Raw genomic sequence first — 16,935 nt, 5'->3', positions numbered from 1 at the left:
GGGGAACCAATTTAAACACATTTACTTAATTTCACACATTCAGGAGCATTCTACAGTATATTCATAGGATCTTTAGTTTTGGACCATTGGTTCCTCATTTAGTTCAATATTTAGTCTCTAGAAGGACATATATTTCCATTGCAGTTAGTCTGTTACAAACAGATGTTGAGATATTTGTATTCCATGTTGTTTGCTACCCCCTCACTAACAAGCTTTCTGGTATTGAGGAAATTATAGAAAGCAAAAAAGATACTCACAAGATTGTGAATTTGGTCTGGACTTGACTAGATACACATGCTCCTCAGTGTGTATGTGTTTCACCATGGTGGACAGAATGGTACCAGCGTAGGGGTTTGTTGACTGGACCCTGTGGGGATCACTTCAAACAGACCAGACGTGTGCCAGGAGTGAGTGGGCCGTACTGACACGGCCCAGCATGCAGTGCTCTGCACACATGACACTGAGGCAAGCCAAGGTTTTGCTGGGAGTATGGTGTGAAAATATGGCTCAACCAGAAACTTGATACATTGGATACTGTTTGAGGTATATTTAAGCAATAAGGCACAAGGGGGTGTGGTATATGGCCAATATACCACGGTTAAAGGCTGTTATGTGCGACGCAGCGCAGAGTGCCTGGATACAACCCTTAGCCGTGGTGAATTGGCCATATACCACAAACCCCCGAGGTGCCTTATTGCTATTATAAACTGGTTACCAACGTAATTAGAGCAGTAAAAATACATGTTTTGTCATACCCGTGGTATACGGTCTGATATACCACGGCTGTCAGCCAATCAGCATTCAAGGCTCGAACCACCCAGCTTATAATTACATATACTGTCGGCCTACCCAGGTAGTGAAGAAACAGGGATGAAGATTACTGCAGTTACCTATAAAGGATATTGATGGTTTTCCCCATAACTAATCATGGCCATGCGTCTTCTCTCCTCACCATGTACAGTAAATCTGAAGCCAATTGCTATTAATTTGGACCATAACACTTCAAATCATTTACACAGAAATTCCCAGAAATGTAATTCACATTTGACTGTGTGTTTATTAATGGTAAGAAAACTCTTCTGGACATCAGCAGGCAATTACTGGCATGTTCCACTGTATTTCAGTTGGGTTTATCAGGCATGAGTCATAATGCACTGGAGCTGCAGTTTAGCTGAGCTGCTATAGCTACACTTCTGATGATTATAGCAAGGCTGCTGGTGACTCCAAGCCACTCTTTCTCTGCAGTATTGTACTATAACTTGGTGTTGATGAGCTTTTCCATTAAATGTTCTATTATGTTACCTCTTAGTCAGCCTCAATGTCCGCGTTTACACAAACAGGTCAATTCTGATTAAAAAAAAKATTATGTTCTGCTAATTTCATTCATACCTTTCAGAAGTTCTAGTTAATATGCTGTAACATTTAGCATGTCTTCTCACCAGAATAGCATAGCTCAATGGAGGATATGTGATCATACCAACCGACAACTGTCCTTCTTAATCCACAGCTGGAAAGGACACTTCCTTTTGCCTTGTTGAAGGTGGTATTTTGAACCGATGTAAGAATAAGTTGCTTTTCAATTGCACATTATTGTTATATTTGGCTCTGAAAAAGATCTGATGTGAATAGATCAGGTGATTGGTCAAAAGACCAAATATTAGAAAAATATATATCAGAATTGGGCTGCTTGTGTAAACACAGCCAATGAGAGTTGATAGTTGCTTTGTCATCGGTGGTGACCTGATCTGTTTTGGGTTGTAACTAAGGACACTTCTTATCTTATTAATAAAAGGCATCTATCATCTGAAGTGTCATCATCGGAAAAGGCCTGTTCTATAATGTGCAGGTGGTACTGTTTGCACAGTATTCTCACTGAGGATTTATGCCTGGGAATTAACAACCTATAGGTCTAGTCTATAATCATTGAGACAAACATGTCCTTTTATGAAGGCGGTCTGCTTCCAAATGGGATTTAGAGTGATGACAGTGGAGCACACACCTACACGGGGGGAGTTATTATAGACATCTGCAGTTGGATGAGGTGGCAGAGCGCCAACATGGAGGTGTTGGGGGGGAGAGGGAGAGAGAGAGAGAGAGAGAAACAGAGAGAGAGAGAGAGCGAGAGCAACACAGAGAGAGAGAAACAGAGAGAAACAGAGAGAGAGAGATAGAGACAAGAGAGAAGAGAGAGAGAGAGAGAGCGAGAGCAACACAGAGAGAGAGAAACAGAGAGAGAAACAGAGAGAGAGAGATAGAGACAACAGAGAGGGAGAGAGAGAGATAGTGTGTGTGTGATTAGAAGTGAAGGTACAGTTGAAGTTGGAAGTTTACATACACCATAGCCAAATACATTTAAACGCAGTTTTTCACAATTCCTGACATTTAATTAGTAAAAATTCCCTGTCTTAGGTCAGTTAGGATCACCACTTTATTTTGAGAATGTGAAATGTACATAATATGTAGAGAGAATGATTTATTTAAGCTTTTATTCTTTCATCACCAGTGGGTCAGAAGTTTACTAACTCAATTAGTATTTGGCAGCATTGCCTTTAAAATTGTTTATATGGTCAAATGTTTCGGGTAGTCTTCCACAAGCTTCCCACAATAAGTTGGGTGCATTCTCCTGACAGAGCTGTGTAACTGAATCAGGTTTGTAGGCCTTCTTGCTCACACACGCTTTTCAGATCTGCACACACATTTTCTATAGGATTGAGGTCAGGGCTTTGTGATGGCCAGTCCAATACCTTGACTTTGTTGTCCTTAGGCCATTTTGCCACAACTTTGGAAGTATGCTTGGGGTCATTGTCCATTTGGAAGACCCATTTGCGACCAAGCTTTAACTTCCTGACAGATGTCTTGAGATGTTGCTTCAATATATCCACACATTTTCCTCCCTCATGATGCCATCTATTTTGTGAAGTGCACCAGTCCCTCTTGCAGCGAAATTACCCCCACAACATGATGCTGCCACCCCCGTGCTTCACGGTTGGAATGGTGTTCTTCGGCTTGCAAACATCCCCCTTTTTCCTCCAAATCTAATGATGGTCATTATGGCCAAACAGTTCTGTTTTGTTTCATCAGACCAGAGGACATTTCTCCAAAAAGTACGATCTTTGTCCCCATGTGCAGTTGCAAACCGTAGTCTGGCTTTTTCATGGAGGTTTTGGAGTAGTGGCTTCTTCCTTGTTGAGCAGCCTTTCAGGTTATGTCGATATAGGACTCGTCTTACTGTGGATATAGATACTTTTGTACCTGTTTCCTCCAGCATCTTCACATGGTCCTTTGCTGTTGTTCTGGGATTGATTTGTACTTTTCGCACCAAAGTATGTTCTTCTCGGGTCCCATGGTGTTTATACTTGCGTACTATTGTTTGTACAGATGCATGTGGTACCTTCAGGAGTTTGGAAATTGCTGCCAAGGATGAACCAGACTTGTGGAGGTCTACAATTTATTTTCTGAGGTCTTGGCTGGTTTCTTTTGATTTTCCCATGATGTCAGGCAAAGAGGCACTGAGTTTGAAGGTAGGCCTTGAAATACGTCCACAGGTACACCTCCAATTGACTCAAATGATGTCAATTAGCCTATCAGAAGCTTCTAAAGTCATGACATAATTTTCTTGAATTTTCCAAGCTGTTTAAAGACACAGTCAATATAGTGCATGTAAACCTCTGATACAGTGAATTATAAGTGAAATAATCTGTCTGTAAACAATTTTTGGGAAAAATGACTTGTGCAATGTAGATGTCCTAACAGACTTGTCAAAACTATAGTTTGTTAACAAGAAATTTATGGAGTGGTTGAAAAACGAGTTTTAATGACTCCAAGTGTATGTAAACTTCYGACTTCAACTGTATATGCATCCCTAGAGAGATTTAACCTTGACACAATGCTAAAGCCCTACTGTTTGTACCCTGTCACAAAAACTCTGTAGATCAAAACATCCATTAAGAGCCAATCTCATTCACTCTTCTGTCCTAAAATAATACTTCACTGTAAACTCCATCCAGAGCATTATGGATAATCTTCCTGATTAGCTAGTTCATGTAAGCACTCGCCAGACTACTGTATTGGACAGCCAAACAATACTATATTGTTGAGGCAAACTATGCTCTCGTGGAAGTAAATTGAGTTGTCCAACCACATACAGAATCTGTGGGATTTCGTCAAACCACATTTTAGTCAGGAGGTTATGATTTGAGTGGGAGAGTCTACACAGTGCACTATTGATCTGTTTGGTGTTTTTAGTCMTACTGTCATCCATCTTCTTACTCCATTACTGGCTGACTTCCCCGGCAACCCTGTCTCCTGCTAAACGTTTATAAAGCCTCCGCTGAATAAAACGTCACTCCTTTATCACGTGCATTACTCTCTTTGGTGGATATATACCCCACATTGTCAAATGGAGATCTGTTTGAAGTGGATCTAAATGACCGATTTATATGCACATTCACCTAGCCTATCCAAGTGTAGCCAAAGGCTAAATTGAAGTGTCCCTATTCAGCACAKTTGTGGGTTTTCTGTGGAAGGGTTTTCTTGCTAGTAGGATATATGACAACAGTTAGCTTTTACTGACAGACTCCCCAAGCCACTCATGCCATTTTGTAATGGGATCTTGACTCTTGTCCTTGGCAGAGTGACTGACAATCTGTGCTCTAGTGAACTGTAAACAGAGGAGTCAGAGAGAGTCGACTGAAACGGAAACATCATATTCCCTCCTTACTCCATTGTTTGAACAGAGGGAGACACTGTGCACAAAGATCGATACAGCTTACTGTATGAATTTATACACCAAAAGGTATGTAGGGTCTCATGTGCTGTGATTAAACAAACAAGGCTTTTGGACAGCCAGCCAGACAACTGTACTGTGTAAACAAGCCTTATATTGAGTAGGGCCTACTCCATTGTATCTGTTTTCATTGACTTGTGACTTTTATTGATTGTCTCACACCTTATACCGCATGACATAAAGTTGGGCCTATACCGCATGACATAAAGTTGGGCCTATACTGCATTACATAAAGTTGGGCCTATACTGCATGACATAAAGTTGGGCCTATACCGCATGACATAAAGTTGGGCCTATACCGCATGACATAAAGTTGGGCCTATACCGCATGACATAAAGTGGGGCCTATACCGCATGACATAAAGTTGGGCCTATACCGCATGACATAAAGTTGGGCCTATACCGCATGACATAAAGTTGGGCCTATGTCTCTAGTATTCTCTTTCAACGTACATAGTTTCCCAACTCATAAACTTTCTTGGCTGGATTAATAGCCCTGGTAGCATTAGCACTAAGCTAGAATTGTTTTAAGCCACGGTGACGTACCCTTCTGGCACAGAACTGTCTGAACTTGTTGTTGTCTTTAACTTCAGCATATATTCCTCCATTACTATTAGCACAATGGTTTTAGGGTGGAAATTGACAGTGTTGTATCACATTTAGCAAATGGTTGCTCCTGTTAGTATTAGCAATGATTTGATTGGAAATTGACCCACACAATTTCAGCTGTTGACTGTTGCCTAGCYCAGTGCTCGAGTCTAAATTTAATAGCTGTATTTTAGCCGTGGTAGGGCCTTTTAAGTTAAGCAAATACAGTAGCTTCAGCTAGAGCAAAAGGCTGTTCCGCTTTAGTGCACTGCCTCAGTTTTAACGTGCTAGCTAGCGTTATCTTAGCTTCAGGGTAGGTTATTTCCTGTTTCTCTCTGCTCTCTTTTATTGTGAGCAAGCTGCTGCTCTGTTCCGGTATTGTGTGTGGTGTAGAGAGGAGCTCCACTGACCCCCTGGCATCCTCTCAGCTCACTAGAAGGAAATAGGTTTAAATAATTAAGGCTTTCATCACTGGCAAACGACAGCTACGGTTTTGGTCCGGCTCCCTTTGGACACCTAATTTATTATCAATTTACACTTCATTAAAGATGCCAGGCCCAATAGGAGATGTGCTTTACTTTGGAATAACTCATTACATAGTTATCTTATCGACCTTCTTGCTGTTTATCCCGTATATTAAGCCCTTTGTTGTTGCATATTTCCAAAAGGATTTGCTGTCTTGTTGTGCCCAAATGTCCACATCATGACTCACAGATTAGTTCAAGTTTTTTTTAGTACTAACAGCCACATACTTGCTGCAACATAACTCTCAAGTAGAGAATGGTTTATTATTCCAGGCTAAAGAGCCTATCTGTACCTACTCATATCTATCAGTAGTGGGGATGGTTAAAGGGTAATCTGATGGTGATGGCTAGCTCATTGCATTTAGATGGAGTAGTGAGTGGCTCCTGGTGTGAAAGTCAGTGACCATGGAGACAAAGGACAGCCAGCCAATCGGCTGGTGTCCCCGAGAGGGATAGAAAATTGATTGAGGCACAATCAAGATCAAGATTTCTAGACCAAGAGCAGAGGTGGGCGGTTTTATGTGCCCTGAAGATCTTGGATTGCTAAGAGTTGATACAATATGCTTTTGGTTTTGGAGCAGCTATTTTACAGAATAGCCTAGCTCAGTGGACCATTAAAGTAAGGTACACCAGGGTCTCTAGAATGGGGTAGGTGAGTAATAGCCCTCTTAAACTATTAAAGATCAGGAGCAGAGGTTAGACCTTTAGGGAGTAAGGAGTAACTATATTTCAGTAGGTGGGGGAGGTTTAATACAGCTTTTACTCTTCTGTTTTAGTGTCACGTTTTCTTATCCAAACATATAACTAAATATGTCCTCTGGGAGGGCCTCATTCATCTTCTCTGACTACACATGAAATATGTCCTCTGGTTGCTAGATTGAGATGTCTTACCAAAGCAGACAGCTCCCAACAGAGTCATTCTGTGTAAGGATCCTTGTAAACTATGGCCCATTAACCACTAATGATGTTAAGGCAGGAAACTCCTCCACCAATACAGGCAGGCACAAGGGACACACGTTTTTTTGCATGGCGACATATTCTGATACATTGTCTGTCTGTTTCAAATGATATCATTTTCTCCTCTTTGAAAAGAATTCATATCAACATGGATTCATTGGATTCCCTCTCAGCCCACATTTCCAATCTCATTTCCAATGAATATACTGTTGTCAAAGTATGCAATGATTCAATGTATTCAATGTTGTTTTCTTAGAGAGGCTGCTGGCATACAAATCAGCATATAGTACTATTCCTGAGCTTCCGCCTCTTTACGCACTAACTCCATGTGTAATGCAACCACACGGTTGTTCCCATCCTGGGAAACCTGCTTGTTACTGCAAGCCTCATGTTTTATGCATACTGTATGTCTGCTCTTGTTCACCTGCCAAAGGTCCTACAGGAGGATTTCACTTTCAGATTTACCTCCTTATGTTTTTCAAGTAGTTCTGCCTTTTGGCTTTACTAGAATTCATMTTCCCACCTGCACAACAAGCTCTGTACAGTAGGAATGGAAGACTGTCTCTCTTGTGCTTTCTCTTCCATGAAAGATGCTTGTGGTACAATGGACCCTGGTTTAAATGCAATGGCTTCAGGATTCTCGAGCCATACAGATGTAGGATCTTAATTTGAGCCAGTTTGCTACAGCAGGAAAGTAATCCTACAGCAACAGGAAATGTGAATTATTATGTGGATTATAATTAATGGACATTTTTGTAGGGGTTGATACATTTTTTCGTAAGKGCAAATCAAGTCTGAAATTTCAAGTGGAAATTACAAACTTTAGAAGCCTTTTTAAAACTCAAATACACTACAAGTTTGCATTTCTTGCTGTGCAGGAAAATTCTCAGCAACAAAAGAGTGATCAGATTAAGATCCTACATCTGTAGCTAGCAGATAGGGTCTGACTCAGAGGCAGGGATTTCAAGGGCTTGTAGGGGCCATCTCACTCACTGCCATTTATATGGAAATCAGGGTTCTATGTACCACTCTGGTGGCACCTAATGCACACTTTACCGTGTGAAGTGGATGAAGCAAATCCACATACAATATACTGGCCTATATTAGCCCAGCAGCGAACAAGGAGAGGACATGATATGTAGAGAATATTAACATGCAATTCAATGCAATCTAATTCATTTACATTGACATGCAACCATGTTTCAGTGTCACAGTATCTGCTAATGGAAGCCTTTGTGACTTATTTTGTACATAATGTTGCTGCTATCGTCTCTTATGACCGAAAAGAGCGTCTGGACATCAGAACAGCGATTACTCACCTCGAATTGGATGAAGAATTTTGCTTTAATGAGTCGGACGGGAAGGATATGCTCCAAACATCCGAACAGGCCCTCATCCCCGTCATTCACAGGAGAAAAAAACGGAGATTTCGCAGAAAGAGATCAGGGTGCCTTGTGAGGATCAAGCGACGGGTGGCTAATCTGCCTTTGCCATCCGTACTGTTATCCAACGTGCAATCGCTGGAAAATAAATGGGACGAACTGAAAGCACGTATATCCTACCAACGGGACATCAAAAACTGTAATATCTTATGTTTGACAGAGTCGTGGCTGAACGACGACATTAATAACATACAGCTTTCGGGTTATACACTCTATCGGCAGGATAGAACAGCAGCCTCTGGTAAGACACGGGGTGAATTCCTATGCATATATGTAAACAACAGCTAGTGCACGATATCTAAGGAAACCTCAAGRTTTTGCTTGCCTGAGGTAGAGTATCTCATGATAAGATGTAGTTTTCATCTGTATTTTTCGTAGCTGTCTACATACCACCACAGACCGATGCTGGCTCTAAAACCTCACTCAATGAGCTGTATACCGCCATAAGAAAACAGGAAAATGCTCATCCGGGGTGGCGCTCCTAGTAGCTGGGGACTTTAATGCAGGGAAACTTAAATCAGTTTGACCTAATTTCTATCAGCATGTTAAATGTGCAACCAGAGGGACCTTTACTCCTTTACCACCTTTACTCCACACACAGAGACACGTACAAAGCTCTCCCTCGCCCTCCATTTGGCAAATCTGACCATCATTTTATCCTCCTGATTCCTGCTTACAAGCAAAAATTAAAGCAGGAAGCACCAGTGACTCAGTCTATTGAAAAGTGGTCAGATGAAACAGATGCTAAACTACAGGACTGTTTTGCTAGCACAGACTGGAATATGTTCCGGGATTCATCCGATGGCATTGAGGAGTACACCAATTCACTCACTGGCTTCATCAATAAGTTAATCGATGACGACGTCCCCACAGTGAGTGTACGTACATATCACAACCAGAAGCCATGGATTACAGGCAACATTCGCACTGAGCTAAAGGGTAGAGCTGCAGCTTTCAAGGAGCGAGACTCTAACCCGGAAGCTTATAAGAAATCTTGCTATGCTCTCCGACAAACCATCAAACAGGCAAAGCATCAATACAGGATTGAGATCGAATCGTACTACACCGGCTCTGACGCTCGTCGGATGTGGCAGGGCTTGCAAATAATTACAGACTACAAAGGGAAGCACGGCCAAGAGCTGCCCAGTGACACGAGCCTACCAGATGAGCTAAATAACTTCAATGTTTGCTTCGAGGCAAGTAACACTGACACATGCGTGAGAGCATCAGCTGTTCCGGACTGTGTGATCACGCTCTCCGCAGCCGATGTGAGTAAGACCTTTAAACAGGTCAACATTCACAAGGCCGCAGGGCCGGATGGATTACCAGCATGCACTGACCAACTGGCAAGTGTCTTCATGACATTTTCAACCTCTCCCTGTCTGAGTCTGTACTACCAACATGTTTCAAGCAGACCACCATAGGCCGTGTGCCCAAGAACACTAAGTTAACCAGCCTAAATGACTACCGACCCGTAGCACTCACGTCTGTAGCCATGAAATGCTTTGAAAGGCTGGTCATGGCTCACATCAACACCATTATCCCAGAAACCCTACACTCCACCCCAATTTGCATACCACTCCAACAGATCCACAGATTATGAAATCTCTATTGCACGGCACACTGTCCTTCACACCTGGACAAAAGGAACACCTGTATGTGAGAATGATATTCATTGACTACGCTCAGCGTTCAACACCATCGTGCCCTCAAAGATCATCACTAAGCTAAGGACCCGGGGACTAAAAACTCCTCTGCAACTGGATCCTGGACTTCCTGATGGACCGCCCCTAGGTGGCAAGGGTAGGTAACAAAACATCCGCCACGCTGATCCTCAACACGGGGGCCCTCAGGGGTGCGTGCTCAGTCCCATCCTGTATTCCCTGTTCACTCATGATGCACGGCCAGGCACGACTCCAACACCATCATTAAGTTTGCCGATGACACAACAGTGGTCAGGCCTGATCACCGCACACGATGAAGAACAGCATAGGGAGAAGGTTAGAGACCTGACCGTGTAGTGGCAAGGACAACAACCTCTCCCTCAATATGATCAAGACAAAGGAGATGATGTGGACTACATGAAAAAGGAGGAAATGAGCACGCCCCATTTCTCATCGACAGGGCTGTAGTGGAGCAGGTTGAGAGCTTCAAGTTCCTTGCGTCCACATCTACCAACAAACTCAATGGTCCAAGCACACCAAGACAGTTGTGAAGAGGGCACGACAAAAACTATTCTCCCTCAGGAGTGAAAAGATTTGGCATGGGTCCTCAGATCTCAAAAAGGTTTTACAGCTGCAACCATCGAGGGCATCCTGACTGGTTGCATCACTGCCTGGTATGGCAACTGCTCGGCCTCCGACCGCAAGGCACTACAGAGGGTAGTGCAAACGGCCCAGTACATCACCGCAGCCAAGCGTCCTGCCATCCAGGACCTCTATACAAGGCGGTGTCAGAGGAAGACTCCAGCCACCCTAGTCATAGACTGTTCTCTCTGCTACCGCACGGCAAGCGGTACCAGAGCGCCAAGTCTAGGTCCAAGAGGCTTCTAAACAGCTTCTACCCCCACGCCATAAGACTCCTGAACATCTAATCAAATGGCCGGTACCCCCTGTATATAGCCACGCTATTGTTACTTTACTGCTGCTCTTTAATTATTTGTTATTTTTATCTCTTACTTGTTTTTGTATTTTCTTAGAACTGCATTGTTGGTTAAGGGGTTAATTTTCAGTCTTAGTGAGTGTTTCTTGGAAACCCAGTCTTCCCAGAAGACCTTTGGGTTCAGTGATCTCTGCCAGTCTGTTGTGTGAGCTGCTCCCCAGCCCTCCATCCTCGCCCCTCCCCCTCTCATCTCCTCCCCCTCTCATCTCCTCCAGTTTCTATCAATCTGATCTCATGCTACTTAACCAGGACACTCCTAATACAGTACAGGAAGTAGTCAGTTTGGTAAGGCTGTAATAGTAGCCTGTTAAACAGTTGACTTGGTAGTTACGTATGTGCCTTTTAGGTACCAGGTACTGAATCACAGCACCAGAGAGAACCCCTTGTCTAACAGGTACTAGCTGAAATAGGACTGTAAAATAGTGTTAACAGATAAAAGGGGGGCCACTAACCAACTGTTACAGTATTTCAGAGTGTGTGCATGGTCATTGGGTTCAGCTATGGTCTATGGATCCTCCCTGAGGCCTGTTCTCTTCTCCTGCTGTGTCTCCTCCTCTTCAAAGGGCCAGAGAATCCAATAGCACTAGGCAGCCACAGTGGGCACCAACACCACTCTATCAAGGGATCAGCTTCACACTGTCTCCTACACACCACCATTTGGGATTGGTGTTATTATCAAACTAACAGCATACAGTCACATTTCTGAGATAATCAAATTAGTATTCACCAAAGAAACATCATATTTTAAGGTTGTATAGTAGGCTGGGCTATATATTGTGCAGGGATTTCAATGAACAGTGTGCACACTTTCTCTCTAAAGATACTGTATATTAATCTAACAATCTGACTGCATCTGTTTCCCTTTGCTGTATTGCTGTATTCCTCTGTGAGACAAATTAGACGGGCCTGTGTGTGTTATGGTGACAGAGGTGCAGGGAAAAGAGCAGACCACTCAGCTGCCAGATTTAAACAGCCCTTTTTTCTGTCGGCTTTGTTCTCCGGGTCAAGGTTTAACCTGCCTGCTATCTCTGGAGACTCTAGCAGGAGTAGAGAGACTCTGGGAGGTTAAAGGGCACAGCCCAGACAGGTTAGCGTTGCCGATAGGAATACACAACAGAAAGAACAGAAAGTACACAACTGAGCATGAGGACAAGTACATTTGAATGTCTAGTTCGAGAAACAGACACCTCACAAGTCCTCAACTGGCAGCTTCATTAAATAATACCCGCAAAAAAACAGTCTCAACGTCAACAGTGAAGAGGCGACTCCGGGATGCTTGTGTTCTTTTGCCCATCTTAATCTTTTATTTTTATTGGCCAGTCTGAGATATGGCTTTTTCTTTGCAACTCTGCCTAGAAGGCCAACATCCCGGAGTCGCCTCTCCACTGTTGACGTTGAGACTGGTGTTTTGCGGGTACTATTTAATGAAGCTGCCAGTTGAGGGCTTGTGAGGTGTCTGTTTCTCGAACTACACATTCAAATGTACTTGTCCTCTTGCTCAGTTGTGTACCGGGGCCTCCCGCTCCTCTTTCTATTCTGGTTAGAGCCAGTTTGCGCTGTTCTGTGAAGGGAGTAGTACACAGCGTTGTATGAGATCTTCAGTTTTTTGGCAATTTCTTGTATGAAATGGCCTTCATTTCTCAGAACAAGAATATACTGAAGAGTTTCAGAAGAAAGTTCTTTGTTTCTGGCCATTTTAATACTGTAATTAAACCCACAAATGCTGATGCTCCAGATACTCAACTAGTCTAAAGAAGGCCAGTTTTCTTGCTTCTTTAATCAGAACAACAGTTTTCAGCTGTGCTAACATAATTGCAAAAGGGTTTTCTAAAGGCACGTTGTGTTAGCTAATCCAACTGGTCATTGGAACACAGGAGTGGTGGTTGCTGATAATGGGCCTCTGTACGCCTACTGTATGTAGATAATCCCCCCAAAAATCTGCCGTTTCCAGCTACAATAGTCATTTACAACATTAACAATGTCTACACTGTATTTCCAATCAATTTGATGTTATTTTAATGGGCAAACAATTTGCTTTTCTTTCAAAAACGAGGACAATTCTAAATGACCCCAAACTTTTGAACGGTAGTGTACATATGAGATGAGTAATGTGGATATGTAGTCATTGTTAAAGTGGCCTTATTTAAAGTGACTAGTGATTCCTTTATTAAATCCATTTATTAAACTGATTAAAGTGGCCCGAGATTTCAGTCTGTATGTTGGCAGCAGCCACTCTATGTTGGTGATGGCTGTTTAACAGACTGATGGCCTTGAGATAGAAGCTGTTTTTCAGTCTCTCGGTCCTAGCTTTGATGCACCTGTACTGACCTCGCCTTCTGGATGATAGCAGGGTGAACATGCAGTGGCTCGGGTGGTTGTTGTCCTTGATGATCTTTTTGGCCTTCCTGTGACATCGGATGCTGTAGGTGTCCTGGAGGGCAGGTCGTTTGCCCCCGGGGATGCGTTGTGCAGACCTCACTACCCTCTGGAGAACCTTACGGTTGTGGGCGGAGCAGTTTCCGTACCAGGCGGTGATACAGCCCGACAGGATGTTCTCGATTGTGCATCTGTAAAAGTTTGTGAGTGATTTAGGTGACTAGCCAAATTCCTGAGGAGGAAGAGGCGCTGCTGCGCCGCCTTCACCATACTGTCAGTGTGAGTGGACCATTCTAGTTTGTCCGTGATGTATACACAGAGGAACTTAAAACTTTCCACCTTCTCCACTACTGTCCCGTCGATGTGGATAGGGGGCTGCTCCCTCTGCTGTTTCCTGAAGTCCACGATCATCTCCTTTGTTTTGTTGACGTTGAGCGTGAGGTTATTGTCCTGACACCACACTCCGAGGGCCCTCACCTCCTCCCTGTAGGCCGTCTTGTCGTTGTTGGTGATCAAGCCTACCACTGGAGTGTTGTCTGCAAACTTGATGATTGAGTTGGAGGCGTGCATGGCCACGCAGTCATGTGTGAACAGGGAGTACAGGAGAGGGCTGAGAACGAACCCTTGTGGGGCCCCAGTGTTGAGGATCAGCGGGGTGGAGATGTTGTTTCCTACCCTCACCACCTGGGGGCGGCCCATCAGAAAGTCCAGGACCCAGTTGCACAGGGCGGGGTCAAGACCCAGGGTCTCGAGCTTAATGACGAGTTTGGAGGGTACTGTGGTGTTAAATGCTGAGCTGGTAGTCAATGAACAGCATTCTTTACATAGGTATTCCTCTTGTCCAGATGGGATAGGCAGTGTGTAGTGTGATGGCGATTGAGTCGTCTGTGGACCTATTGGGGCGGTAAAACAAATTGGAGTGGGTCTAGGGTATCAGGTGGGTGGAGGTGATATGATCCTCCAAGGATCCTTGATCCTTGATGTGAACACTAGACACACAACAGAACACAAATAGACACCACACTAGACACTCACTAGATACACAATAGACACCACAATAGACCACACACTAGACACTCACTAGGATACACACTAGACAGTCACCAGACACACTAGACACTCCACTAGACACTCAATAGACACACACTAGACACTCACTAGACACTCACTGACACAACACTAGACACACACTAGACACTCACTAGACACATACTAGACCACACTAGACCACACTAGACACCTCACTAGATACACACTAGACACTCACTAGACACATACTAGACCACACTAGACCACACTAGACCACACTAGACCACACTAGACCACACTAGACCACACTAGACACTCACTAGATACACACTAGACACTCACTAGACACATACTAGCCCACACTAGACCACACTAGACCACACTAGACATCACTAGACACTCACTAGACACATACTAGACCACACTAGACCACACTAGACACTCACTAGATACACACTAGACACTCACTAACCATACTAGACACACTAGCACACTAGACCACACTAGACACTACACTAGACACATAGACACACTAGACCACCAACTAGAAACACCACTAGAACACATACTAGACCACACTAAGACCACACTAGACACTCACTAAGACACACACTAGACACACTAGACAACACACTAGACACTCACTAGACACATACTAGACCACACTAGATACACCACTAGACACTCACCTAGACACATACTAGACCACACTAGACCACACTAGACACTCACTAAGATACACACTAGACACTCACTAGACACATACTAGACACACACTAGACCACACTAGACCACACTAGACACTCACTAGACCACACTAAGACGCACACTAGACCAACTAACACCATAGACACATAGACAGACACACTAGACCACACTAGACAGACACTAGACAAACTAAGAAAACATTATTGCCACGCCACATCAGTTCACTGAATACCAACAAGATGATTTTTAAGTTGATATAGCTGAAGGACTAAGCTATCTCCCAAAAGAAACTGTAGTGTTACCTATTGCCTACAGTAAGCTCATCGTATTAATGCATTCATCTGCTAGACATATAGGCTTATATCACCCCATTCTCCAGATTGTCGACAGGAAGTAATAATGTCTCTTTGTAGACTCCTGGGAACAAATGTAATTGCAGTGCTCCTAACTGGGCCGTCAGTGTCGCAGTAACGTTTCCCTTGAAGGTTTGATTCAAGCCGAGAGCCATTGGAAATGCCATGCTGTGACCTGTGGATGGGCTGGGAGAGACCTATGAGATAACTGGTGCTCAATCAATGCAGGCCACTGAGTTAGAACAGGGGCTCTTCTGTCATGTCCACTTCTTAAGGACAATACATTGGGTCAGATAAGGTGGGCTGACTGGGTTCTGCCATAGGAATAAGGCCATTTGTTGAGAATCATGAATACAGGTATTGAGAACCTCCATGCAGTTACTGACTTCACTTGAGTTTGGCTTTCTGTGGCATGTGCAGTACAGGAGGCAGGACGGATCATAATAATGGCTGGAATGGAGGAAATGGAATGGTGTCAAAACATGTGTTTACTATGAGCCCATCCTCCCAATTAAGGTGCCACCAGCCAGCTGTCATGTACAGACGCAGGTGTATACTCTTGTGAAAATTGGAACAGTATGGAAACACCATAGTTTGTATTTCTTGATTGAAAGTTGGAGTGAGAATGAGTGAGAACTGTGATGGACACTTGATGCTGCATAGTTTCTTTACACTGTTGGAGGTGCCATTCTAACAGAATCCTCTCTTTTATTCCAGGTCTCAATTTGGAGGAAAATATTCTGGCTGTAGCTGATAAAAGAGCTGTCCGTGGCGCTGAATTCCAGATCCACAGAGATCCCCAGTTCACACCCATGCTCTTGTGCCACTCCTGATATCTCCCGTTCCTAGCAGCAACCAGCCTCACCGCCAGAGCCAAGATGGACGACGGCTATGGACGAGACGGACGGCAGGACTTCATCCGCGGCGCCAAAGACATCGCCAAGGTGGTGAAGAAGCAGGCGGGCAAGAAGGTGGGCCGCAGYGTGGACAAAATGGCCGACGAGTACACCAAGCGCTCGTACAAGCGCTTCGAGGAAGAGGACGATGATGACGACTACCCCGTGCAGCAGAGCCAAGATGGCGACGGCTACTACCGCAACGACAGCCGGGCCAACGACGAMGAGGGCGGCCACAGCGACTCCACAGAAGGTCACGACGAAGACGATGAGATCTATGAGGGCGAGTACCAGGGAATCCCCCGGGCAGAGTCCGGAAAAACTGTTCCGGCGGACGGGATTGCTCCCCAAGCTCAGATCAGGGACCTGGCCCAGTTCGAGGCGGAGAGGAGGAAGGATCAGGAGGAGYTGGCCCAGCAGTACGAGACCATCCTGCAGGAGTGTGGCCATGGGAAGTTCCAGTGGACGCTGTACTTTGTGCTGGGGCTGGCSCTSATGGCAGACGGTGTGGAGATCTTCGTGGTGGGCTTTGTGCTGCCCAGCGCAGAGAAGGACATGTGTCTGTCAGAGGAAAGCAAGGGCATGTTGGGTAAGATGGTTCTAATGGCCAGCCTG

The 16,935-nt window shown here is 44.3% G+C and overlaps 1 protein-coding gene across 1 annotated transcript in view; it reads left to right on the top strand.

Moving 5' to 3' along the window:
* The window catches only part of LOC111964727 (synaptic vesicle glycoprotein 2A), a 47,881-nt gene that overhangs the window by 8,811 nt on the left and 22,135 nt on the right, over positions 1–16,935 (top strand). The window contains exon 2 of the mRNA XM_023988556.2: positions 16,142–16,909. Coding sequence (XP_023844324.1) covers positions 16,303–16,909 — 607 coding nt within the window. The 5' untranslated portion in view covers positions 16,142–16,302. The remainder of the gene's footprint in view (positions 1–16,141; positions 16,910–16,935) is intronic.

The sequence above is a fragment of the Salvelinus sp. IW2-2015 genome, linkage group LG6.1, assembly GCF_002910315.2.
Source record: "Salvelinus sp. IW2-2015 linkage group LG6.1, ASM291031v2, whole genome shotgun sequence".
Lineage (NCBI taxonomy): Eukaryota > Metazoa > Chordata > Actinopteri > Salmoniformes > Salmonidae > Salvelinus > Salvelinus sp. IW2-2015.
Note: the sequence above shows the minus strand (reverse complement) of the source record. Positions and strands in the feature narration are given on the sequence as shown.